Genomic DNA, 25,317 nt, shown 5'->3' on the forward strand with positions numbered 1-25,317 from the left:
AAAAACAAATTTTGAATGACAAAAAGAAAAGACACACCTGGACCAATCATAGATCAAATTAACTATTCCTGTGAAATATTTCAAATTTAAAATAACAACGGCAAACATAATATGCATAATAACAACACTCCCACTTTTGACGTTGCTTATTTGACAGTCTTCATGCCTAGCTTAGTAACAAGTTTCTCAAAACGATGCTTAGGCAAAGGTTTCGTAAGGATGTCAGCAACCATCTCGTCCGTGCCAATGTATTTCAAGGTGATCGCTCCGTCTTGTACTCTTTCGCGAACGAAGTGGTAACGTATATCGATGTGTTTTGTCCTGGCATGGCCCACGGGATTTTTAGCCATCGAAATAGCCCCTTGGTTGTCTTCATATATTTCAGTTGGTCCCTCTGGGGGTTCTCCCATGTCTGCCAATAATCTTCGAAGCCAGATTGCTTCCTGAGTGGCCGTACTGAGTGCTACATACTCTGCTTCTGCTGTCGACAATGCGACGGTAGCCTGCTTTTTGCTTAGCCAACTTACTGCCCCACACGCCAGTGAGAACACGTTTCCTGAGGTAGAATGACGGTCATCCATATCACCCGCCCAATCTGCATCTGAGTAACCAATCAAATTTCCATCAGCAGATTTCTTGTAACTCAATCCAAGATATGCAGTTGCTTTCAGATATCTGAGGACTCGCTTTGTTGCTGTTAAATGAGTTTGTGTCGGATTGGCACAGAACTTCGACACAACTCCCACTGCTTGGGCGATGTCTGGACGAGTTGCGATCGCAGCATAAAGTAGACTTCCTACAATCGATTGATACGAGGTCACATCAATTGGTCTGCTAAAACCATCTTCCTTTTGCAGCTTGACGTTCAAATCAGCAGGTGTAGACACCGGTTTTGCTTCTGTTTGCCCAAACTTCTCGAGCATCTTTTCGACATAGTGTCCTTGATGAAGGAAGACTTGCTTATTTTTCACATCTTGAACGATACAGACCCCGACATAGTAATGCAGCTCTCCCATATCTTTCATCTTAAACTGCAGCTTTAGACTGTCCTTGACACTTCTCATCTCCGTGATGTTTCTTGCTAGAATCATCAAATCATCAACGTGGACCCCAATAATAGTCAGTGCATTCTTTCTGATAAATACGCAGGGATCTGCAGAGGCTTGAATAAAACCAATCTTTTCAATGCACTCCCGAAGAACTTTGTTCCAACAACGGGAAGACTGCTTTAAACCATACAGCGATTTCTCTAGCTTGCATACCAGATGCTCCTCCCCAGGTTTCAAGTATCCTTCCGGCTGCTGCATGTAAACTTCTTCATCAAGTTTTCCGTTGAGAAAGGCTGTTTCTACGTCCATCTGGTGAATCAGCAAATCATTCTGAACTGCAAATGCTAGCAGGCAACGTATTGAAGAGAAACGAACAACAGGCGAAAAAGTTTCATCATAGTCAATACCATATTTCTGGGTGTAGCCCTTGGCCACTAGGCGTGCTTTTAATCGTTCCACTGTACCGTCACAGGAGTGTTTCAGTTTAAACACCCATTTGCACCCAACAGCTTTCCGACCTGGAGGTAATTCAACCAACCTCCATGTCTTGTTTTCAATCAGCGAATTGTATTCTGAATCCGTCGCGACTTTCCACTCTGCAGCGTGATCACCTGATCTTGCTTCTTGTATAGATGTAGGTTCATCAATCCCAGAAAGATGATAGGCCACATGGTGTACGCGGTGAGTTGCCGTGTCTGCGTATTCGTCATAACCATATCTGACTGGTGCTTTTCGTGTTCTTACTGACCGTCGAGGTTCCCCTGGCGAGTCATCTTCTAAATTCTTCATTTCTTCTTGTTCTCCTTCATCTTTTCCAGGGTTTACTTCGTTTTGCTCTGCTTCCTCGCTCCTTGGGTCTGGCTCTGTTGCCATGGCTCGCTTCTGGCCGAAATCGTTTTCATTAAACTCCACATCTCTTCGGATATACATCTTTCGGTTCGTCTCATCAAAAAGACGATATCACTTTGAAGTTAAGCTGTAGCCCACAAAACGCATCTTCCTCGATTTCTTGTCAAGCTTTCGTCGTTCACTGCCTGGTAAGTGGGCTTAGGCCATACACCCAAATACACGCAAGTGGCCCACATCTGGTTTCTTTCCATACCACCGCTCATAAGGAGTTTCATTCTCTTTTAGCGCCGTCGTGGGAAGGCGGTTTCTCACATAGGCAGCTGTAAAAACGGCTTCAGCCCAAAAGATGTCCGATAATGCCGCATGCGCGATCATCGAACGTGCAGACTCGACCAAAGTCCGATTCATTCTTTCTGCTACACCATTCTGTTGGGGTGAGTGTGGCACTGTCAGCTCATGTCTAATTCCTTTCATCTTCAAATAGTTCCGTAATTCAGTGGACAAATACTCGCCGCCATTATCCGTTCGCAAAGTTCCTATTGCCTTGCCGACATCGTTGGTAACGGAAGCTTCAAATTCTACAAACTTCTCTAACACTTCTGATTTGTGTTTCATGAAGTGTACAGCGCAGCACCTTGAGTAATCATCAATAAACGTAACAAAATACTTTGCTCCTCCAATCGATGGCGTGTGCATAGGACCGCAGACATCACTGTGCACCAGCTGTAGTCTTCGCGTCGAGCGAATCTCTCCCACTGCGGGAAACGGTTTTCTACACATCTTTCCTGCCAAACATCCTTCGCAGAAAGACAGTTCAGTTATTTTCTTGATGTTAATCCCTCGTACGGATTCACTCTCCACACATTTCTTGAGGCGTAGCTCGTGTACGTGTCCAAGACGTTGATGCCATAAGTCGCTACCCTGAGATGACTCAACTGAGACGTACGCAGTGTCCGTAGTGATTGCAACTTGACAGTCTAGTTGATAGAGTTTATCAACCAGTGATCCCATTCCACGAAGCTTTCCATTTCCATCCCAAATACAACATTTTTGGGGACCAAACTCTACAGCATTGCCCTTAGAAACTGCAGCTCTTACAGAAAAAAGGTTGCAAGTGAGTTTAGGGACGTACAGGACATCATATAAGACTGCTTTCTTGGATTCGGTTGCTTGAAACAGCATATTCATTCGTACACTCCCAGATCCCAACGCTTTCACAATACGGCCATCACCCAGCGCGACATTTTCAGGCGCGGCAAATTCCTGAAAATTCACCAAAACATTTTTTTCTGTCGTCATATGACTTGATGCGCCCGAGTCGATAACCCAAGGATAACAACTTTTGTCTGTAGACTCCACGCTCTCAACAGACGCCATAAACGCAGTAGCATAAACGTCTTCACCTTCGAAGTCAGAATTATTCGGTCGGCGCTCGTCGCTGTCGACTATTTTTGCTTTGTGCCATTTAAATTTCTTGGGACAATAACGGCGAATATGACCCACATCACCGCATTCGAAACATGTCAACTGCTTACGGGGCGGATCGCTTGGACAATTACGGCGAATATGACCCGCAGCACCACATCCAAAACATGTTGGCCGATCGCGTGGCGTATCTCTCCTGAAGGCCCCCGTTAGCGCTGATTCAGCTTCATTCAAGTGACCGGATAGCTCAGATTGCTTCATTTCTTCGTGAATAAGTGCTTGTTGGACATAATCCAGGCTAACTCCATCTACTCTTGCTTCGATAGCGGTGACAAGGGTCGCGAAACTTCTCGGCAAACTTCCTAACAAAGTCACAACTTGATCCTCTTCGGAAATGGGCGCTCCAAGTGCCGCAAGTTTATCAGTGATATCTTTCATGAGCTTCAAATGTTGTTCCACCGGTGTACCTTCTTTCATCTCGGAACGAAAATATTTCTTCTTTAAAAATAGTTTGTTCGCGAGTGTCTCTCGTTCAAAATGTTTCCTTAACGCATCCCAAGCTTGCTTTGATTCTTCGCTTGAGGTGATCAAGTAAAGCTGAGTGCTATCAATCGCCAACACAATTGTCGAGAACGCCTTTTGTAGCCTCGATTGGTAAAGTGTTTGTGCCGTTGGAGTCGCATCGTGTGCGAGGACTTCTGATCCTTCTACCAAGCCCCATAATCCTTTCGCCAACAGTAAATGTTTCATTTGAAATTTCCAAGTGTTCCAATTGCTCCCGTTAAGTTTGTCGATCGAGAACTTTGGCAAGAGTACCATATAACCCCATACATTAATTATGCATTCAGTCTTTGTTCAATTAAAACAATAGCGATAACAATAGAACTCCGCAGAGACTAGTAGTCTTTGTTTTGGAAATTTGGATTTTTTTCCCAAGTCTTTTTTGAAACAGGGTAAATTTGGCGCGTTTTGGCTTTGCAAAACAGAAAACTCAAGTAATTTTCCAGAGGTTTTTAATTTTGAAATATAACTGAATGTTCAGTTTCGCTTTGAAAGCGTAAAATTGGCCGGAAAATAACGTTAAGTCTACGGTCAGGCTTTGAAGTTTGTCAATGCAAAGTTTAAATAAATGTTGTGTCTTACCTGTTCTTGTGATTTTGGTTGATTCTTTCATTATCCTTTCGTGTCCTAGTGATGAAAATTGTTCGTGAAGGCCGGTGCATACAGCGATGCAAAGAAACCTTTGTATCTAGTCTTTCTGGACTTCACAAAGTTGGGCGATACGTTCGATAATGTTTCCAAAGGGATCGTTTCCGTAGTGCTGACGCCACATATATTCTTGTAGGTAGCCATCGAAAAGTCCTTTGGATGTTCCTGTTTGGGGCAAACCTCGCTTGATTCCCCACCATGTATTTTCGATACCATGTGTGTGCGCACCAGTGAATTCCGGCGCATTGAAGCCATTCCATCGCAACCCTTTTTTGAACATCGCCACTCGTACCCGTCTCGCGATGAAGCACGTCGCGTCCAGCTAAGTTCAATGCTGCGCCCAGCTCGAGGACATTTTACCGACGTCACAAGCAGGTTGTGATCCTTACACCACTGTATGCACCGGTCGTGATCCAATAATATTCGAGAAAGTCGAATAAAATTCAGTCTCCCCATCTCCGAGTTGTTGTTGTTCTTCTTCCTTCTATCTTCTTCTTTCGTTGATGTTATTAGAAAGAGGTATGAATAAATTTTGTTTTCTATGTGGTATTTGGCCAATCGTAGAGAAGAAGAAATGCATTCTTTAGTGCAAAGGGGACCTTTGGTGCATTATATCAATGCACATATTGTTATGAAAATTTTTTTACTGAAAGGTAAAAGAAAATGTAGCTTTTGGAGAGAAACTCCTAACTGTTTGCGTAGCATAGTGGTAAGGCTATGGTTTGATAATTGTCTCATAATAACGCGTTGTCTGAGGAGCGATGGTTCAAGGCTCAGCAGAACTGCCAAGATGGTAAAAAGGAAAAAAAAAAAAAAAAAAAAAGACTGAGGAGAAGTTAGGAACGAAGGGGAGAGGGGAGAAGAACGTGAGAAAGGAATGGAGACGAAAAAGCCGCTTTCAATCAATTTCTCTTTTATTGAAGTAGTAAGTACTTATTAGTAATGTATATATGCTAAACCCGTGGGAATAAGTCATTGTCTTAAAAACGATGGGGTGTATACATAATTAATGAAATTGAATGCATAATTAATGTATGGGGTTATATGGTACTCTTTCCAGAACTTTTCCTCCATGTTTCATTTACGTACTCCTGGGCCCATAACCTAAAGATTTTTGCACGTTTAAAACAAACTTCTGCTTCTTTTATTCCGATCACGTCCAAATAAACGGTTACAACAACAGAGAGAGAAAACAGAATACACTATTATATATATGCTAATTCCTAAAAAACAAATTTTGAATGACAAAAAGAAAAGACACACCTGGACCAATCATAGATCAAATTAACTATTCCTGTGAAATATTTCAAATTTAAAATAACAACGGCAAACATAATATGCATATTAACAACAATTTGTCATTTCCAATTTTTCATGTCATCAAAACCCTTTTTCTATGGAAAAGTTCTTTATTGATCCATGCTTTGCCATTCATTCCCGAAAAGAAATATAAAATCTCAGTGTATTTAACGAGCTGAATTACGGGCGCATTTCTTGTTTTTTTTTTTTTTACCGTTCCTATAATCTTTTGGAAGACAAACGCATAGATTGCGACTCCATTAACCCTTTACACTCTAACATCAGTATGCTTATTCTCCATACTGTTCTGTTTACATTTCTTAAGGTGACGACAAGGAGAATTTGTTTAACAATCAAGAGCTTTTCCTAGTTGGTGATCATTTCCTTTATTCTCCTAACCTTAATGTGTGATTCAGGGGTGATATTGTAAGGAGAAATTAGATGCTGGTCAATCTTAGGGATTTAAGAGCCAGACAATTGTTTTGTTTCTTTATTAACAGACAAAGTGCGGACCTCAAACGGAGCAGTAGTGTCAAAAACTTTAAGCGTTCCCTTCGTAAAATAATTTTAAATAATCAAATTCTTACGCAATTATTCATGTGAATTTTAAAATATGTATATAACCACATTTAAAAAACTTTTTTTGCGATGTACAGAGGCTTATATACTATTTTAATTACTATTAATATTGTTACAACTATTGCTATCAGTTTTTTTTTTTTTTTGAGGGCCATTAGGTTACCAGTTTTATTACTGTCAAATGTTACCTTCATTAAATAAAGTCTTACATACTTGCTTACCTACATTATATATACAGCAAATAGATTCCATGTTGCGGTGAGTATGTTCCATAATGGAGACCTTAAGCAAACAACGACGGCGACGGCAACGAGGACGTGGAAAAACAAAAGAGCTAATTGGCAGAACAAAACCTCAGCACGTGCGTTTTAAAACTTAGTACATTTCTTAGCTATCCTTTGCAAAACAACGACGTGAAATCACCAAAATTTGCGTCGTTTGCGAACCGAAACCGCGGCGGCAAATTATTTGAATTTCCATGTGGCTTAACGCTACTTTTATACGTTATTTTGAGGTTGAATTGTGGCTCCGTATGAGATGGTAAACGCAGGCAGCCATTTTCGAAATTCTAATTAAAAGTAGAAATTCACTTTTTAATCGACGTCTTCCTTGGCGTTGCCGTCCTGACTGCTTAAGGTCCCTAATAGATCACTCACGACGTCAAAATGTGGTTAGAACACCACAATTTGACGTACGGCAATGTGGAAGTTGTTTGTCAACTTTGACATCTCGTCTCCCAACCTCGTTCCCAGGGTCTCTCAATTTCCCACCCCCTCTCGCTCCAGGGGGCGGGAAGATGTGAGACCCTGGGAACGAAGTTGCGCATCTCATTTCCCCTGCTCTGTGTATAACAGTGTCTTTTCCTTTCTTGCATTCTAGGATATCTCTGGTAAATTCTGCTATCGTGGCGTATTTTATTGAAGACTTGCATATCAACAGACACTTTGATCTGTTCAAGAAACTGCTGTTCATGGAGGACGGCGAATTTTCTCTCTCACTTTCCAACCAGCTGTTTGAAAAGGTATCCTTCTTCCTCTTCTTCGCGGAAGAAATAAGCTTCGTCTCATTGACCACTTTCAGAAGTGGCTGCCGGTTTGATATTCTTTTGTTTAAATTTAAATTAGCCCTTCTGGCCTCGTTCTCCAGTTCAAAATTCAAAAGAATGCATTACCTCAAACGAGGCTAGTGAGGCTAATTTGAATTTAAACAGAAGAATATAAATCGGCAGCCATTTATGAAAGTGGTGCATAATCTTTCATCTTCAATTCTTTACGACTGGCGTCTTAGCTGGTTAGCAATTTTCATCTCAAAGGCCGTGATAACCTCAGAGCTACAAATTGTGTCTTTTTTAATAGCTTGCCTTAGGAGTGTCCCCACGGGAGATGTGTTCTGCCACAGTGATGAACTCCATTGTTGGAAAGGCTCTTCAAGTCTCCATTTACTCTCATACTACAGAGCATGCGCAAAACCTCGCCTTTGCTCTTAAAAACATGCCTGAGATATTTAAACCGAACGGTATGTTCATTCCATTCCATATTATTCTTTTCAATTCTTCGTATTATTATTTTCAATTTTCACCATTCCTGTTCTTTTAGAGCTCAGTCTTACATCGTTATTTTTCTGTTCAGCCCCGCTAACTGTCACTTTAAGCAGGGGTTTCAGTTAACCTCATTCCTAGGGCCTTTTCCCCTTTAGTTGAGGCCCTGGGGACGAGGTAGGGGTTTCAGTAAAAGCTGGTTACCAGAGACTACCGTCGCCTGTAAGACCTCTAACCGCCGTCTGTTGAGCCTGCGCGCAGACTCAAGTGTTTGTGTTTCGCCTTACGGCCCCCTTTTCGGATATTGCCACCTATTACACCATCGGCAGCCGCTCAGCGCTCAAAGTTATTAAAACCTCTGCTGTAAGCCTTCATCAGATTTAAAGCCAATTTTCCTCTTCGCGAAAAATTCTTGAATCGTCACAGTGTTGCCTATCTAATGATTACAGAATATAGTTGTATGCTCAATCGAGTGTCTAATGAAGTCTGGGACTCCAATTGTGTTTTTTTCTACTTCACCTCACGCTGCGATTGGTTTAGAAAACTCGCGCTACCTTCGCGACCACTCAGATGCAAAACCAAAACAAATCACAAAGTTGCACCCGTGTTTTCCCGCGCTTTTACTTTCATTTTTATTGGCTTCTTGTAATACTTTCCTTTGCTATGATTGACTGTTAGAATACTTTAGTATTGGTTCCAGGCCCTCGATCGAAATGCGCTCAGCACTCATAACTTCAAGTTTCTTTATGTTTTTACGTAATGATACAATTCATAACCGTGTTTTTACGTGGCGTTGTTCTATCATATTTATCTTATTTAGAAATGGGAACCCTGGATTTTCTAGAACTGCGGTACAGAGTAAGTAGCAGAGAAAAAATCACTTGGTTCTTCTGAATCTTTTTCAAGTTGTCCACCGTATGTTTTTCTTCATTTGTTTTTATCTCAATTCATCAGGTAGATTGGCCCCTTAATATAGTCATCACAGAAAAGTCCGTCGTAAAATACAACAAGGTGAGAAATCATGTTTAATTTTAATTGAAAGAAATGAATTCTATCATTATATGGCAAGGTAGTCCTGAGGTAAATATGAGCGTTCTAATTGGTTCTTACTGGGTCCGTAGTTTGCCGTATAGACCGTTTCCTTGGAAACGATTAAAAGCTGTGTATTTTTGGCAGCGAAAGCCGGCAAATTCGAACTAAAAAAGTTTGGGTAAAATACCATATAATAAACTGCTTACTAACCCACTTTCTCGAGTCATTCTGGGGAATGTTGGTCCTCGGACTTTTTGTACGGACCTCGCTGCGCTTGGTGCGCACTGTCTCGACTTCGGGCCAAAACTCCCCGTACGACTCTCACACTCGGTTAATAAGAAGAAAATAATGTATTATTTTGAACGGCCGGAAACGCTGATAAAGGAAAACAATTTTCGCAGAGCTACGCTCCATGTAGAAGTATATATGGATGCGGACACTAGGACTGGGGTCTAATAGAGCTCGAATGCCATAGACATAAATTTGCTTTTGAGAACTGTGCACCTCAGTTTTGAGATAAGAGCTTATAGGAACCTGAGTCTTCTCAGAGCACAACTTTGGGCGTTTGTGGGAGCTCTCTTTGTTGGTTTATAAACCCTTAACCCCTTAAGAGTGACTACTATCTAATTTCTTACCCCAAATCAATCATTAAGGTCACAAGAAACTCTTGATTTTCAACAAATTCTTCCTCTCAACACCTTAGGAAATGTATAGAGAACAGTATGGAGAATATGCATGCTGATATTAGGGCTTTAAGTGTTATCCGAACAAGAAGAAGCGTATTTCCTAGAAACTGAGTTGCTGTTCAGGAACAGGAATAAATTGAGACGAAAAGGATGCAGAGTTGTTTTGAATATAGATGTGAGCTGTTAGAGGTGTTAACCCTAGTAAGGAAATGTTGATGGAGAGCTTTAGGAATACTGTTTTGTTTCCAACAGATATTTTCCTTCATGTTGCGGCTAAAACGTCTTTCTTGGGTCCTGCGTGATATTTGGTTTCATTTGAAGCACGTTGGTAAGCTCTAAAAAGTGTGAATTACCGAATTACCTTTAGCCTCTTTTTCAAAGCGAGTCCTGGTTCTCATCCTTTCAAATGATAATACGTTTTCATTCCATGGTAATTAAACTCATTTTCACATGAATGGTCGAGCACCAGGCCTCGTTCTGAAAAAGAGGCCAAAGGTAACTCGGAAATGGCCTATTGAGCGTCCGATCGTAGATATTAGAGAGATTTAGCAAGAGGACGGGCACGTCAGTTGACAACAGCGCGCGCAGCAAAAATACCGGTAACAAACTGGGTCAAGAACGTCGCCCCGTTGTGTTTCAGAAGTGATTTAGCAGTCGTTGCAACAAGACGTCAGCACAATATCTGTTCTTCAATAGCCTGAACTCGGCTTTTCAAAGATCGCCAACACAATTTTTCGCTTTCACAAACAGCTTTAAGGACAACGAAACTATTCTCTTTGAGAGTGATGCAACAAGCGGAAACAGAGGATAATTAACATAGTTACGGAAAGTTAGATGTTTATAAATATACGAACCACATGGGCGATTAAACCCTATAATTGATCCAATCCAGGTAAGACTCGTGTCTGTCGATTCCCGTCTCGAATTTTAGAGCCCATTAGATATTTTTTAGCGATTTGTGTTGCTGTCTTTTCGTTTCGTGCCATTAGAGTTTAGCACTGTTCATCTTCGCAATTTTGCAAAGTATAATTTGGAAAACATCATCGTTATTCCCCTTGTTTACTGAATATTTCTATTCATTCATGACGGTACATCTCTTTTGAACATTGAATACTTAGAGGTGCAAAGCATTTTGAACGGGGTTATGGCGAAACCATGTAGAAACCACGCGACCCAACGACAAAGTTGTTTTGATGAGTTCTTGTTTAATGCTGAAAAAATTAATGCAAGTCACCCATAAAACGGTTAGGCTTAGGATAAGACTTGGTTACGGTTTTTTGTTTGTTTTATTTTGTTTCTTCCTTTTTCGACGAAGTTGTTCAAGACTGAATTAAATTACTTGATTTAGAAAGTCGTGTCGAAATAAAATTGATTGTCATTTACTTTTGTTGCGTTAGCACGACTTTCTTGTTTTCATCGGCGCTGATTAAAAAAGTTTAAGACATAAAAAAGTGCAAACCCGGGAAAATTCTTAAATTTTTAATCTCTGACTTCAATCCAGAAAGCATTCATTCATGATCGGTAAAAACGACAACGACAACAAATAAATAAAACAAATTTTACGGTATGTAAGCTTCGTGATAGTTTATTTGATTGACTACTCCAAACTTCAACTTGCAGCATGGTTATTGATGAATCGATTTACGATAAAATTCAACACCATCCCATTCTTAGAGTTTTCACATAGGCTTAAAGAAATGTATTAGAGAAAAGCCCTTTTATTGTCTAAAGCGTTGCATATTCAAAAGCAAACAGTCCTGAAATCTTGGATCGCTTGCCAACGGTTGTGTTCCAATTTCCTTACGGGAATCCAGCATATTGCAGCGGCAAGTTTTCAAAAATGCACCGATTAAAACAAAGAAAGGGACCCAATTATCCTGAACATGAGTTTTGAAATAATTCCAAATGGTATTATCTCGTTTAGATCGATTTACCAGAGCACAATTGACGGAAATGATCGCGACTGGAAAACCAGCGAAATGACGTCCTGAACTTGTTGGGGAGAACGGCAACGCTAACACCTGAAGTCGAATGGTCTCGTGTCCAGACTATTCCGCGCGCTCTCCCGTTCTGAAATGACGTTCCCGTCCTCTTGCTAAATCTCTCTATTAAAAGGGTCAGTGGACGTAGATAATTTTGACCATGAATTTAATTTTGTTGCAGCGAACTCTCGCAACGCGGCCGGCTCGCCTCAACTTCGTCAGCTGCAACTTTTCAGGTAATTAGGGAGGAAATTTCTCATCACTCTGCAGCTCATTTCTATTATGAAGTTAACCAGTATAGATAACGTCCAAAACAACATATCTTTTCTCGCGCGCTCTCCACAGTGTTTGTATTTTATACCGTTTTGCAGTATTCGTGATAAAAACGGACTTTGTTTTGTTTTTTTTTTAATGATGATGTCCTCTTGTTTGATCGAATGCTGCGCATTCGGAAGTACTGTGAACGTAAAGTATTTTCTTTAAGAACACAGCAGAATGACCCAGCCAGGCCTTGAACCCATCCCTTAAGATCAACCGCGCTTACCCTTGAGAGGATGGAAGGAGGTGACTTCCTAGCTGCAGGACGCGCGTTTCCCAGCCCGCCGTATTACTTAAGACGAGTCGAGAACAAGTTTGCTTAGATCTGGCACTAATAATAAGGTGTTAACGGTTCCAGACCGCTTGCAGACCTCTCGCCGCCTCGCGCTCCTCAAGGCCTCATACTTTCCTGAGGGAAAAGGAACGCTTAGAACTGCAGGCTATTGTTTTCCTCCCTCAGCGTTAGGTATCCAAAGGTCGGCTGATTTTGTTGATTGAAGTGTCCGCAATTTTTTATGATACTGTGGTCACGTCTTGCTGCATTCTTTTTCCAGGCATGAAATGCAACACTTTGTACATAATCTCGAAGGATACCTGTCAAACCAGATTCTTAATGTTACCTGGTCAGAGTTTCAAGAAGGACTTTTGAATGTAGGTGACCTGGGAATGAATTATGAATGTAAATGACCTGGGAATGAATAGTGAATGAGGGAGGCGTGGGAATGATTCAGCTGCATTACACTTTATATAATAAGCTGAAATATTCGGGCATTGTGATTGGTAAAACGTTCACTTTTTCGCGGCGTTTCTTGAATTTTTTTTTTTGTTTTTTTTCTGTTTTTTTTTTCATCAGGTGAGAAGCTTGGACGACTTGCACAACCAACACTCGGACTACCTCCGAAAAGCCATTTTCCGTTCCTTGCTCAGTCGTAAGGCTGCGCCTGTGATGACCATTATTAGTGACCTGGGCACGCTTATACTCAAACTGCGCACACAGCTGTTGGCGTCTCCGTGGCAACTAGACCCTGGCAGAGGGCACTTGACTCATCCCGCTTATGACATCATGTGTAATACTCATAAAGTGTTCAAAGAATACTCTACCTTTCTCTTCACAGGTGAGATGTTTCGGGAAATGATTTTTTTTTGTAAGTGTTTCTGCCTTCACAGTACTTTTGGACTGGAGAAGGTGTTAGGTATAACGGGGGGTCTGTTATATAGCCGTGTGCATTTCAATACAGTCAGCGAGAAAAAAAAATGTGTTTTGTTTGTTTTTTCGCGCCCCAGTCACACATGTTTTTCCGCGCTTCAGGCAGTCCTGAGTCCTCACTGGCTCCTTCTGATAGCTTCCTTGTCTCTGATTGGACGTAGTGATGTCTTCTGTGTTGGTATATAATACGTAAGAAAAAAGCGCTCTGATGGAATAAATGATCTTTTGTAAATTATTCTCATCTTTAAGTCATCTACTACTCAGCAATGTTTCCGTAGTGCTGCTCCATAAAGGTGCATTTGGCGCTCTGCTCTCCGAGCAACAGCGTTCTCCTCATTTAAGCATGACGGGTAAAAGTAATGTTCACACCAATAGAGCAATCCCTTTACCAGGGAAGAATTCCAAGCGATTATAGGCCGTAAATTTACCCGTTACCGCCTTAACAGGAAAACACTGTCATTGTGAATAACCGCTTGTTCATATTAATACTTACTTTTTTCTTAATTTATCTTTTTTCAGTTGTCAGTAAACTTGTTCGCAGGGGTTACCAGTCTCACTTGGCTGACTTTCTGCTCAGAATCAACTTCAACAACTTCTACAATGTGGAATGAATGCCGGCACAAACGAGTAAATTATTATGCATTATGTTAGTTATTGTGTAGTGCATTAAGAGACGACACAGACTCCTAAAGTAAGGCCATGTTCGCTAGGCTAGTATCTTAACTGCGCAAAGCTATGGTAGACAGACGGCAATCAGACTATTCTCGACTAGCGACTTTGAGAAATGTAATTTTTATAAATTAAAACTTAAAGAAAAAAATTGTTTTAAAAATATGTTGTGAGAGATGATCACGTACATCTTTCGTTCTCCTCTTCTTTTTTTTGTCTCCCCCCTAACCCCCCCCCCCCCATACTGTTAACTCGCCTAACCGCCTAACCGAACCCCTAGTGGTTCACGGCAGTGGTATCTGTTTTGGGCTGAATTTCTTCTTATTTTTTCTTAGTTACGTCAGATTGTCGCCTTGAAAATCGAAATGACAAGAGTACTCTTGAGTCAACTTGGACTTCCGTAAAAGTTAAACTCGGAAAAATATAGAGATCCGATCAAGTGGATAGTGGTTTTGGTATAATTCGGGAAAAATCGAAGTGGCGCTCTGCTCTCTCGACGCACACGTCCTGCATAACCTGTGAAACGAATATGAAAACGAGCTCATAACTTTAATTGATAAAGAACAAGATCTGCAGGTAACACAACAAATTACACGGAGATAGACTAAGTGACTTTTCGGAACAATGAAGTTTCAGACAAAACACCGACCCAACCATTAGCAAGCAAAGGTTTGTAAACATGCCAAGTACTAGGATGTAGGGAAACAGTCAAATAGGTCTTTAAACAATAGCTATGATCTAATTACTGGGGCCAGGTGGTTTTATGAAACCTCTATGCAAACAAATATATTTTTCACTCTTGTAACCTTTCAAACACTCTTCGCTCGACCGAAGAAAGCAACTGAAAAGTCCAAGACAGCTATCAAGAAGAAATTGAATGGAAACGTGGTTTTGGGTTCTCGGCTGGTTCCTTTCCATCTTGACGATGGTTGTAAATGGATTTGTCGTCATCCTTGTCTGCAGTAAACGTCAGCTTCGCACCAAGACTAACACATTCATCGTGTCTTTAGCAGTGGCTGATTTTGGTGTTGGGATGGTTGCTGTTCCCTCACTCTTCCGCACCATGGAATACGAATGCATTCCCGATGAAAAGACAATATTAATTGTAGACCATGCCAAAATTTTTATAGTTTACGCTTCTGGGTCGAACTTGTTTAGTTTAGTCTTGGAACGCTACATCGCAGTGGTGAAGCGTTTGCAATACTTGACTATTATGAAGCGCCGCCGAGTTATTAAAATGGTTCTTACATCCTGGGCAATACCTTTTCTTTTCACTCTTACTGTATTTTTCATTAGATTCATTTCAGTTCCTCATTTCAGGACTTTCGGCGGCTCTTTGTATTTGCTTTTCGAAGTGATCCTGTGCGTAAATTTAATCTTTTGTCTTGCATCCGTGTTTCTTGTTGTTTACAAGCAGAACTCTAGAGATCGCACTTTGGCTAAGCAATTGCAGTTTAATCAACGGGTCGCCAAAGTGAAAACTCAGAACACGCCAGCTGTAAATTGGGTGGCTTTGGTAACGTCTGTTTTTCTATTGTGTTACGGAATAATGATGCATTGTAGTTTATTATTTTTAACTGGTAATCGATGTGGTAACGATGATTATTACAAAATACCTCTTCAAGTTGTTAACTCTGGCATAAACCCTATAGCTTATGCTTTCTTCAAAAGGGACATAGAGCAAGAATGTAAAAGGGTTCTCTTCAAAAGGCGTCGTTGGTTTAAAACAGAAGTTCCCAAGCTTGAAAACTTCAGTTGATGCATTATGAACTTAACACTTCCCTTAAATCTTGAGGACTTCCGATTGTGGACCTGCCAGTGATCTTTTAATTCTTATAACTGCTATTTAGTTGAAAACATCAATGAAACTAAGATGACTCACCTGGTAAAGAAATATAATGTTGATATTACATTTATCTCTAGAATTGAAGACCATATCTTGAAGATATCGAGGCCGTACGTTGCCAACGTGGAGAAATATGTATGTTAAATTATTGCCTTACAGTCTTGGAAACATACGGTTACTAAAACCATGAGTTTTCCCTGCATAATTTAATAAAAGAGTTGAAACATTATATTCCTCCTTAATTTTGCTGTGTTTCTACAACAGTCCACCCGGTCCTTCAATGTCTTGGAACATTGTGTTTTTGATAAGTTATATCAAACAGCACTTTGAAACGATAAATGCTGGAAAACAAGAGCTGAGTTTTTTAAAAAAAAATTTTAATCTATTTATTTAAACATATTTATTGGACAAAGTTTACCCTAAGAGTAAAAATACTCATCGAGTGGGTTCACTTCGAAATACCATTGAATATGAAGGAAAAAAAGTTACAGAAAATTATTAATAGTCAAAGCGGTAGCAAAACTAGCAATAGAACATTTAAGCTGAGTTGTCTGAATTTTTATCTACGACACACGACTTTAATACTTGTCAAGTATTTCATTGTTAGTCGAACGAAGATCTTCGTTGACGAGCATTTCCAAGAAGAGTATCCATGGAATGGAATAGGGTTGGCAATGTTATAGCATTGTCGTCGACGCCGGCTACTAAATGAAAATCGCCCAAAGGAAAGGGAAAGTTAAGTGTTCATATCAAAGGGTCAAATTTCGGTTTAACACAGCTCATGCCAAGTTACAGGTGTACAAATAAACTAATTCATCAGACTAATGTCAAGAGAAACTGTCAAAGGTGAGCGCTTTTATTGAACTAAGGCTTTGTGACAAGCTTTGTTTTTAATTTCGGCAGATGACGCACTTGATCCACAAGTCTTGCACATGATGACGTTTAAACGAAAATGAAAACAAGCTCTTAAATTCAATTGATGCTGAAGAACCTGTAAAATAACAGCACAAACTACGCGGAGATAGAAACAGAAATTTCAGAACAAGTTAAGGACGAAAACATCGAGCTGGCAAGAAGCAATAGGAAAAGTAAACGAAGGTTTTAAAGTATGCCATGCGCCATGAGGTTGGGAAAACACTCGAATACGTCTCGTATTCCCCTACATTTCCTTCGTGCTCTCGCCGCTTCCTGTGCGCTTTACAACAGAAGAGAAAGTCAAGGCTTCTTTACTTGTTAAAAGTTCATTCACTTGATAATAAAACTAGGGATGATTTACGCTTAATACCAATCAACTCATAATTTTAAAACTATTGTCTTTGAAATATTGTCGTTACAGGTGAAAAAAGGTGCTACTAGTCCTTCATTTACATCTTATTGGCACTTATGCAATAGGGATGTACTCAAAATAAGACTTTACTGTAGTTTTGTTTTGATAAATGAAACACATTAGAAGATGAAGTAAAAATTGTTCCATTTTTGTTGTCAATTTCTGATTAGTCCATCCTTGAAAACCGGCAGTAAGCGACAAAGTGTCTGTAAAAATGTTAAAGGGTGATAAATGTTTGTACCCTCAAATGTGACTTAATCAAATAACGGCTATGAGTTAAACTCAAGCTGAAAAATCATTAAAGTTTGGGTTGTATTTAAGAAAATTGTGAGTCCAGCAGCTGGTTCTGAAATAAATATGATGCATCAACAAATATGGACTACTTCTCCTTTTTTTCTGACAAAGAAAAAATTCCGAGAAAAATCTTCATAGAAATTTAAAAGATTTTGGTTTCTCGTCTGGTTCAGTCCCAAAGTAGAGATCTTAGGGTATCATTTGATGTGAAAAGTGGGCGATTTACGCTTAACAATAACGGATTGATAACTTTGAAATTATCGTAATTTGAATCACTTGTCATAAGCCGTGAAATAAAGGGGCTAATTTTAAACAAGATTTCCCTTTCCTTCTGATGTAACTTCACTTTTAGACCAGGCTTGCTTTGCTAGAGAAAGTTTTACTTTCTTAGATTGTAGAGCCTTATTTGCATTTCAGTGAGAAACATCTGGTTCTCAGTAAAGACTGAGCTTACGTTGTATCAGTTCTAATGAAAGAGTAAAAACATATCATTTCCCTCCTCAATTTACTGTGTTTCTACAACAGTCCGCCTAGTCCACTGTCTGGCCCTTCAATTCTTTAATGCAATATGTTCTTGTTGATGAATTACATCAACTATAACTTTGAAACGAAAAATGCTAGGAAACAAGAGCTGAATTGCCGAATTTTCGTCTACGAAAGTCGATTTGCGTGCGAGTCACTCCTCCATGAATTGCGCACAAGGGATAGCTACCTTCGATGGTCAATGCCAAAATTAGACTCTAATGTAACACCTTTTCCCTTTCATTTTCATGGAAATGCTCGTCAATTAACTGACATCTACGCTCGACTAACAGTGAATTACTCTACAAGTATAAAGTCGTGTAATTCATCCACCGTCATATGTCAATAGAAATTGTTCAATGCTATGTCCGGCATGCCGGTCCGCGGTATCTTTCACATATGCGCACGCATGCCATGTGCGTACCTTGTAGATTTTAGAGCTGCCATGTTGAAAATATAGACGTTGACTTTGTATTGAGTTGTAGTTTTTCGTCTGACTTAAATCCATGAGACGCAACAGATTGGTTACGAGATTTTCAGAGCCCACAAAAGAGACGTTCAGGCTTAAGACAATATGCCGATTTGAAAGATAGAAGCCTTCGATGAAGCTAACGACGACTGGCTTGCCTACGTTGAACGAGTAGAGTAATACTTTCTCGCCAACGACATTAAAGAAGACAAACAAGTGGCAGTGATGCTCAGCCTAATGGGAAACAGAACGTATAGGCTATTACGAAACCTCTCTGCCCCAGAGAAACCATCCAGCCTGTCTCTCGAAACCATCGTGGAAACTCTACAGAAACATCTTTCTCCGAAACCACTGCTCATCGCAGAGCGATTTCGCTTTCACAAGAGAAACCAACTGGAAGGTGAAACCGTAAGTACGTACATTGCTGAATTAAAGAAGTTGACACTGTATTGTGAATTTGGAGCGACCTTAAATGATGCATTAAGGGATAGACTCGTGTGTGGATTACACAAAGAACTTATCCAGAAAAAGGCGACAGAAATTGCATTTGCCATGGAAGTTGCGGCGAACGAAACCTTAGAGTTACAGGGTAGTAAAGAATCTGACGTTAACAAAATAAACACTGAAAACGAAAGAGTACATAATGTGAAACCGAAGCCCCGTGATAATTGTTATCGATGCGGTGGCACTGCACATGAATGAAACATGCCGGAAATGTGGTAAACTGGGCCACATCCAACGAGTTTGCCGCTCTGGAAGAAATCAGAATACTACCCGACGAAGAAAGGTTGATAAACCCAAACTGCATTATTTTGAGATGAATGATGAACGTGATGACGACAGCTTCGTGGCATCACTAGAAGTAAACAATGTCAACCAAGTAATAGCTGGCGAGGTCATCTGGGTTACGTGATGAAGTCCAGTGGTCAGTGCGCTGGACTCTGGGTCGTTTGGCCCGGGTTCAAGTCCTGGCTGGGGAATGACGTTGTGTCTTTAAGGAAGACGCTTCACTCACATTGCTTCGTCTTCTCGGACAAGACGTAAAGCCGTAGGTCCCGTCTCCTGCAGGGTCAGGGGCAGGAGACGTAAATTTCCCATGCATGAGATTACTGTGTAGCGGATTTCCTCCCCGGGGGGGATGGGTTGGAAGGTGAGATCGCTACATGGACTGAGGCGGCTACCAGAGGCGCCTGATAAAAGTGCTGACGTCTGATCTCAACCTTGCGATACTGTTAAGCGCGACTGAATATATCCACATAGAAGTCTGCGCTATGTAAATGTAAATGTAAAGATCAACGGACACACCCTGAAAATGGAACTCTATACGGGCTCAGCAATATCCACACTTCCATTGCAGAGGTACAAGGAAATGTTCGCAGACACACCACTGGTGTATACCAAAGCCATTTTGAAAAGCTACTCAGGAGAGAAGATGAAACCAGAAGGAAAACTCCTTGTTCGTGTGGAACACAACAATCAGGTTAAGAACTTCACATTGTAAGTGGTAGAGACACTTCTTTGGAAGAGATTGGCTACACCAGATACAACTCGACTGGAAACAGATCTGCGCTATTTCAAAAGAGAAGCCACCACAAGAAACCCAAAAGAAATTGGACAAACTCCTGGACGAGTACAGTTAGGTGTTTCAAAACGAAATTGGCACACTCAAGTCCACCAAAGAAAAACTAACGCTTAAGGAAAACAGTCAACCCAATTTTTGCAAAGCAAGGCCTGTTCCATATGCCTTGAAACCCAAAGCTGAAGTTGAGCTGAAACATTTAGAAGAAGAAGGAATACCGAACAAAGTCAACTTCAGTAACTGGGCGACGCCTATTCTACCCATCGTCAAACCAAACGGTACAGTAAGGATCTGTGGTGAATATAAGATCACAGTAAACCCCCAACTGCAGTCAGAGGAGTACCCTCTCCCTCGCATCGACGACATATTTACTAAGCTGGTAGGGGGGAAGAAGTTCATCAAAATCGACCTTAGACAGGCATACCACAAGGGTACCTGACAGTCAAAACCCATAAAGGATTGTACCGATACAATCGCCTCGTATTTGGGATAACGTCAGCCCCAGCCATTTGGCAGAGATCAATGGATCAGATCTAAGAAGGAATAGAAGGAACAAGCTGCATCTTAGACGATATGATAATCACAGGAAAAGATGACGAAGAGCATCTCGCCCACCTGGAGGAAACACTGAAGAGGTTAAAGGAACATGGCCTAAGAGCAAATCGCGAGAAATGCGAGTTTTTCCAGACAAAGATCACCTACTGCGGACACGAAGTGGACCAATACGGACTACACAAGACTCAAGAGAAAGTTGATGCCGTCTTCAATGCCCCAAGGCCAGAGAACGTTCAACAAGTCCGTTCATTTTTGGGATTGGTAAACTATTAACATAAGTTCTTACCCAACCTGGCAACCACCTTAAAACCCCTAAACAGGCTCTTAGAACAAGGCAAGCCATGGAAGTGGTCCGCAGAGTGTGAGGAAGCCTTTTCCTCGTTGAAGAAACTCAGCATCAGATATGGTACTTACCCACTATGATCCAGAACGACCATTGAAACTAGCATGCGACGCCTCACAAGTCGGAGTCGGGGCCGTACTATCGCATGTAGGAGAACATGGCTCAAAACGACCCACAGCCTTCGCGTCACGTACCCCTACTAAGGCAGAAAGAAACTACTCCCAGATTGACAAGGAAGTCTTAGCATTTGTTTGGGGAGTCAAGAAATTCCACCTACACCTGTTCGGCCGCCATTTCACGCTGGTCACAGATCATGAGCCTTTCACCTCAATTCTTAACCCTAAGAAAGGGATACCAGCCTTGACAGTTGCTCGTTTACAACGCGACGCATTGTTCCTAGCAGGATTCAAGTACAGCACTGAGTACAAAAACACCACCCAACATGGAAACGCGGATGGACTAGCACGCCTACCCTTAAAAAAGGCGTACAGCAAGGAAGTAGCTGTTACAGCAGAAATTTTTCAAGTGTCACAGCTCGAAGTGCTGCCAGTCAATGCAGATATGATTCGTCTAGCAATCCAGAGGGATCCATTATTATCACGTGTGGTAGAACACGCGAGACAAGGGTGGCCACCAGTCAGTAAAAAAGAATTGGAACCATTATACAGTAGGAAGGATGAACTAACATTACAGGATGGCTGCCTTATTTGGGGCTCTCGAGTGATAATTCCACCTAAGTACCGGGCACAGTTGTTAGAACAACTCCATAAAGGCCTCCCCGGAATCGTAAGGATGAAGGCGTTGGCTAGGAGCTACATTTGGTGGCCAGGAATGGACAAGGAGGTCGAACAAACAGCAAAAGGATGCACTGGCTGTCAACTCACTCAGAAAAATCCTAAGACCGCCCCACTTCATACTTGGGAGTGGCCAGCACGCCCATGGCAACGTATCCACATAGATTTTTCGGGACCATTCTTGGGAACAATGTTTCTCATTGTCGTGGATAGCCACTCAAAATGGCCCGAAGTAATACCAATGACTACTACAAACGCTGCAAGAACAATTGAGGAACTAAGAAAGCTGTTTGCGACAAACGGATTACCAGAACAACTGGTCAGTCATAACGGCCCACAATTCACATTGGACGAATTCAGAACATTCATGAGGAATTATGGTATCAAACACAGAAGGTCAGCGCCGTAACACCCAGCTACAAATGGAAACGCTGAACGTTTTGTACAGACATTCAAGCAAGCTCTACGCGCAGCACTGGCTGAGAAGAAAAACCTCTCCTGGAAGCTGACAAACGTCTTGCTAGCCTGCAGAACGATACCACATGCGCTGACAGGAGAGGCACCAGCAGTAGTCCTCATGGGAAGAAACCTAAGAACGAAACTCGACATACTGAAGCCTAACATACGGAAGCGAGTGGAAGAAAAGCGGCAAGACCAAGGGTTACGATCCAGCCACAACCCTACCCGTCAGTTACCCGTAGGTCAAGCTGTCGTTGCCCGAAACTACCGAACTGGAGATAAGTGGGTTCCTGGTATCATCACAGCTCACCTTGGACTCTTATCCTACGAAGTCAGAGACGGACCAAATACAGTAAGGCGACGACATATCGATCAACTCAAGGAGACTGCAGTAACTCCGAGCGTTAATAAGGAGTACTACACCCCACGCCTAGACCCAGCTGTGTTAGTAGGAATTCCACTAGCGACATGCAGCGTCGGAAGTGAAGAACCACAACCTCCTTCTGCAAATGATATGGAGAAATTACCAACCATAGACATAGATGTGACCAACCAACCGACCAACTGTCCTAGCAGCCAGAACTAGAACATGACTAGCCGTTCAGCAACACCACCACTTAGGCGCCATCCCCGTCGGCTGCAGAAACCCCCTGAAAAACTAAACCAATGATCTGAACTGAACTGAACTCATATATTTTGGATTAGTTCTGAATTTTGAGGGGAAGAATGCTATGTCGGGCATGCCGGCCCATGGTATTTGTCACAGGCACACGCACGCCATGTGCGTATCTAGTAGATTTTAGAACCGCCATGTTGAAAATATAGACGTTGAGTATGTATTGAGTTGTAGTTTTTCGTCTGACTTAAATCCGGGAAACACAACATTCAAGGCGAGCGATTTTACACTCAGTTTTCTTGGTGAGTCTTCGTGATAGCGTTTTAGTTTCTGCTGGTTTGTTTAGCAAACAATTGTTCTATGGAAAGTTACGTTTATTAGTTCGCCCGGCAATTAGATCTGCCAATACCACTGGGGACAGAGCTTTTTCGGTAACTGCCCCATTTTTGGAACTCTCTTCCGGAAAGCCTAAGGGCTGTAAGTAGCGTAAATATTTTAACAAACAACTGAAAACGTGTCTTTTTAAACAAGCACACTGTTAATTGCGTGAACATTTTTAGACCATGTATTGTTATAAAATAATTTTGTTCTCATTTTGTAATTTAACTCTCATATTCCCTGCGGTTTCTTTTAGAAATTTTTTAAATTATTGTAAAGCGTATTAGATCATGTACTTATAATGAATTTTGCGCTGTATAAGTATTAAATTTATTATATTATTATTACGTACTTGGTAAGGAAAGGAGGATTATGAAGATTAGTGTGTAAAGATGACAACCTGAAATATATTTGTGAAATTCCTCAGCCCCTATGATGGAAGTTTGCAAGGTTTTAGTTTCACGATAGATTGTTGGGTGTCAGTCGACAGAATGAGAGACCAATGAAGAAATTACTCTTTAACATAAAGATCATCATAAATATCTAATTGACATTTAGTTTAAATGCTACCAATGGAAAAAAAAAAAAAAAAAAAAAAAGAGGTCATCCATTAAAGTATTCCATTTATCTCTAAGATTTAAGACCAGCTACACAAAGTATCAAGGCCAGGGGAAAATATTTTGAACCTGATCTGCATCAGTTACAGTCTATCTGCTTCTTAAAACTGTGAGCTTACGTTGTGTATTTTATATGAGAATGTAAAAGGCTTCTCTTCAAAAGGCGTCGTTGATATACCACAGGAAAGTTCTCCCGGTAATGGATCTCTCTGCGATGTATTGATTCTTATCTTAATTGCTAGTTTAAAAGCTTCCAATGAAACAGACACGAGTCACCTGTTAAAGTACTTTAGTCAGTATTGATAGCACATTTATCTACTAGAATTAAGACCTTTTTATTGAACATGTCGAGACCGTTCTTTGCTGGAGAGAATTTTTTTAAGCTTATTCACATTTCAGTCTAAAAACATCTGGTTCTCAGAATTATGAATTTGTATTGTATATTTAAATCAAAGAGTCAAAACATATCCTTTTTCTCCTCAGTGTTGGCCAAACAACTTGTTCCGTGGAAAGCGACTTACTTGCTAAGTAGAAAACGATACTGAAGATTAGTGTTTACAAGATGACAACCTAAAATATACTTGTAAACCTCCTTAATCTCTCCTTATGGAAGACTGCGAAGTTTTTCAAAGCATAGTAGTAGAGATCGAATGTTATTCGACAGAAAGCGATACTGATGAATGAAGATTGTCATAAATTTCTTAAAAAACTAGCTTGATTTATTGTTAAAGTTTCACAGTTGTATTTCTGAAAACTGTGAGTCGAAGCAGCTGGTTGTAAAAATATTGGTGGATGATAATGAAAAAATACGAATTCTTATAATTACTACTTCCCCTCTTTCTCAGATAAACAAAGTAATCCAAGAAAAGTTCTGGTGTAAATTTAATAGAAACTTGCAAGGTTTTGGTTTCTCGGCTGGTTCAGTTCTAAACGAGAGATCGTAAGGTATCATTTGATAGTAATAGTGATAACTTTGAAATTATTGCAATTTGGAATATTTGGAATCAGGGGCTAAATTTAAACACGTTTTCCCTTTCGACTGGAAAATTTTCATCTGCCGGTGTTGATGACAAGGATGTAAATTTTTTCGTTCCATGGAAACTTTTCATGCCTTCTCAAAAAAGTTGTTCGCTACACCAACTACGACTTACTGAAAGAGTATAAAAGTAGTTTAACTTATTGGACTATTATCAAGGAAACTATTAAGAGGTGAACGCTTTCAGGAAAGTTTACTTAGCTAAGTGATCTTAATAACTGGCCTAGGCCTTAGTGACTCAATAACTGGCCTCGTGACAGCTCTTTAATTTCTAGTAACGTGTTTAGTAAACAACTTTACAATGAAAATGAAAGATAGTGCATTTTTTTAGAAAAAGACGATAATGTAAAGAAGGTTTTACAAGATGAAAACCAGATGTATATTTCAAAAGTTCTATTTTCCTCTTCATGGAAACTGGCAAGGTTTGGGGTTTTTCAGTTGAATAAGTAGCCAGCCGAAATTCCACGGTTTTTTCTTTTCTCGGCTAGCTCCTAATGTAGAGATCATAGGGTATTATCTTGGTTTTCTCGGCTGGCTCTTGACGTAGGGATCATAGCGTGTTAGTTGGTTGATTTAAAACGCAAACATTGCAAAAGGTGATAATAAAAGATGTCAAATTCATTATGAATTTATGTCGTAAC

At 40.7% G+C, this 25,317-nt stretch overlaps 1 protein-coding gene across 5 annotated transcripts in view; it reads left to right on the forward strand.

The window, feature by feature from the left end:
* The window catches only part of LOC111324581 (gamma-tubulin complex component 6), a 66,359-nt gene that overhangs the window by 20,882 nt on the left and 20,160 nt on the right, over positions 1-25,317 (forward strand). Inside the window, exons 24-33 of one of the 5 annotated variants that reach the window (XM_088759943.1) lie at positions 7,290-7,431; positions 7,766-7,925; positions 8,768-8,805; positions 8,902-8,958; positions 9,918-9,993; positions 11,829-11,883; positions 12,520-12,616; positions 12,819-13,080; positions 13,692-13,799; positions 14,177-15,515. In XM_088759943.1, coding sequence (XP_088616069.1) covers positions 7,290-7,431; positions 7,766-7,925; positions 8,768-8,805; positions 8,902-8,958; positions 9,918-9,993; positions 11,829-11,883; positions 12,520-12,616; positions 12,819-13,080; positions 13,692-13,783 — 979 coding nt within the window. In that variant the 3' untranslated portion in view covers positions 13,784-13,799; positions 14,177-15,515. The other 4 variants (XM_088759942.1, XM_088759945.1, XR_016001155.1 and 1 more) reach the window with 4 other exon arrangements.

Source organism: Stylophora pistillata, chromosome 5 (genome assembly GCF_964205215.1).
Source record: "Stylophora pistillata chromosome 5, jaStyPist1.2, whole genome shotgun sequence".
In the NCBI taxonomy this organism is placed as follows: domain Eukaryota; kingdom Metazoa; phylum Cnidaria; class Anthozoa; order Scleractinia; family Pocilloporidae; genus Stylophora; species Stylophora pistillata.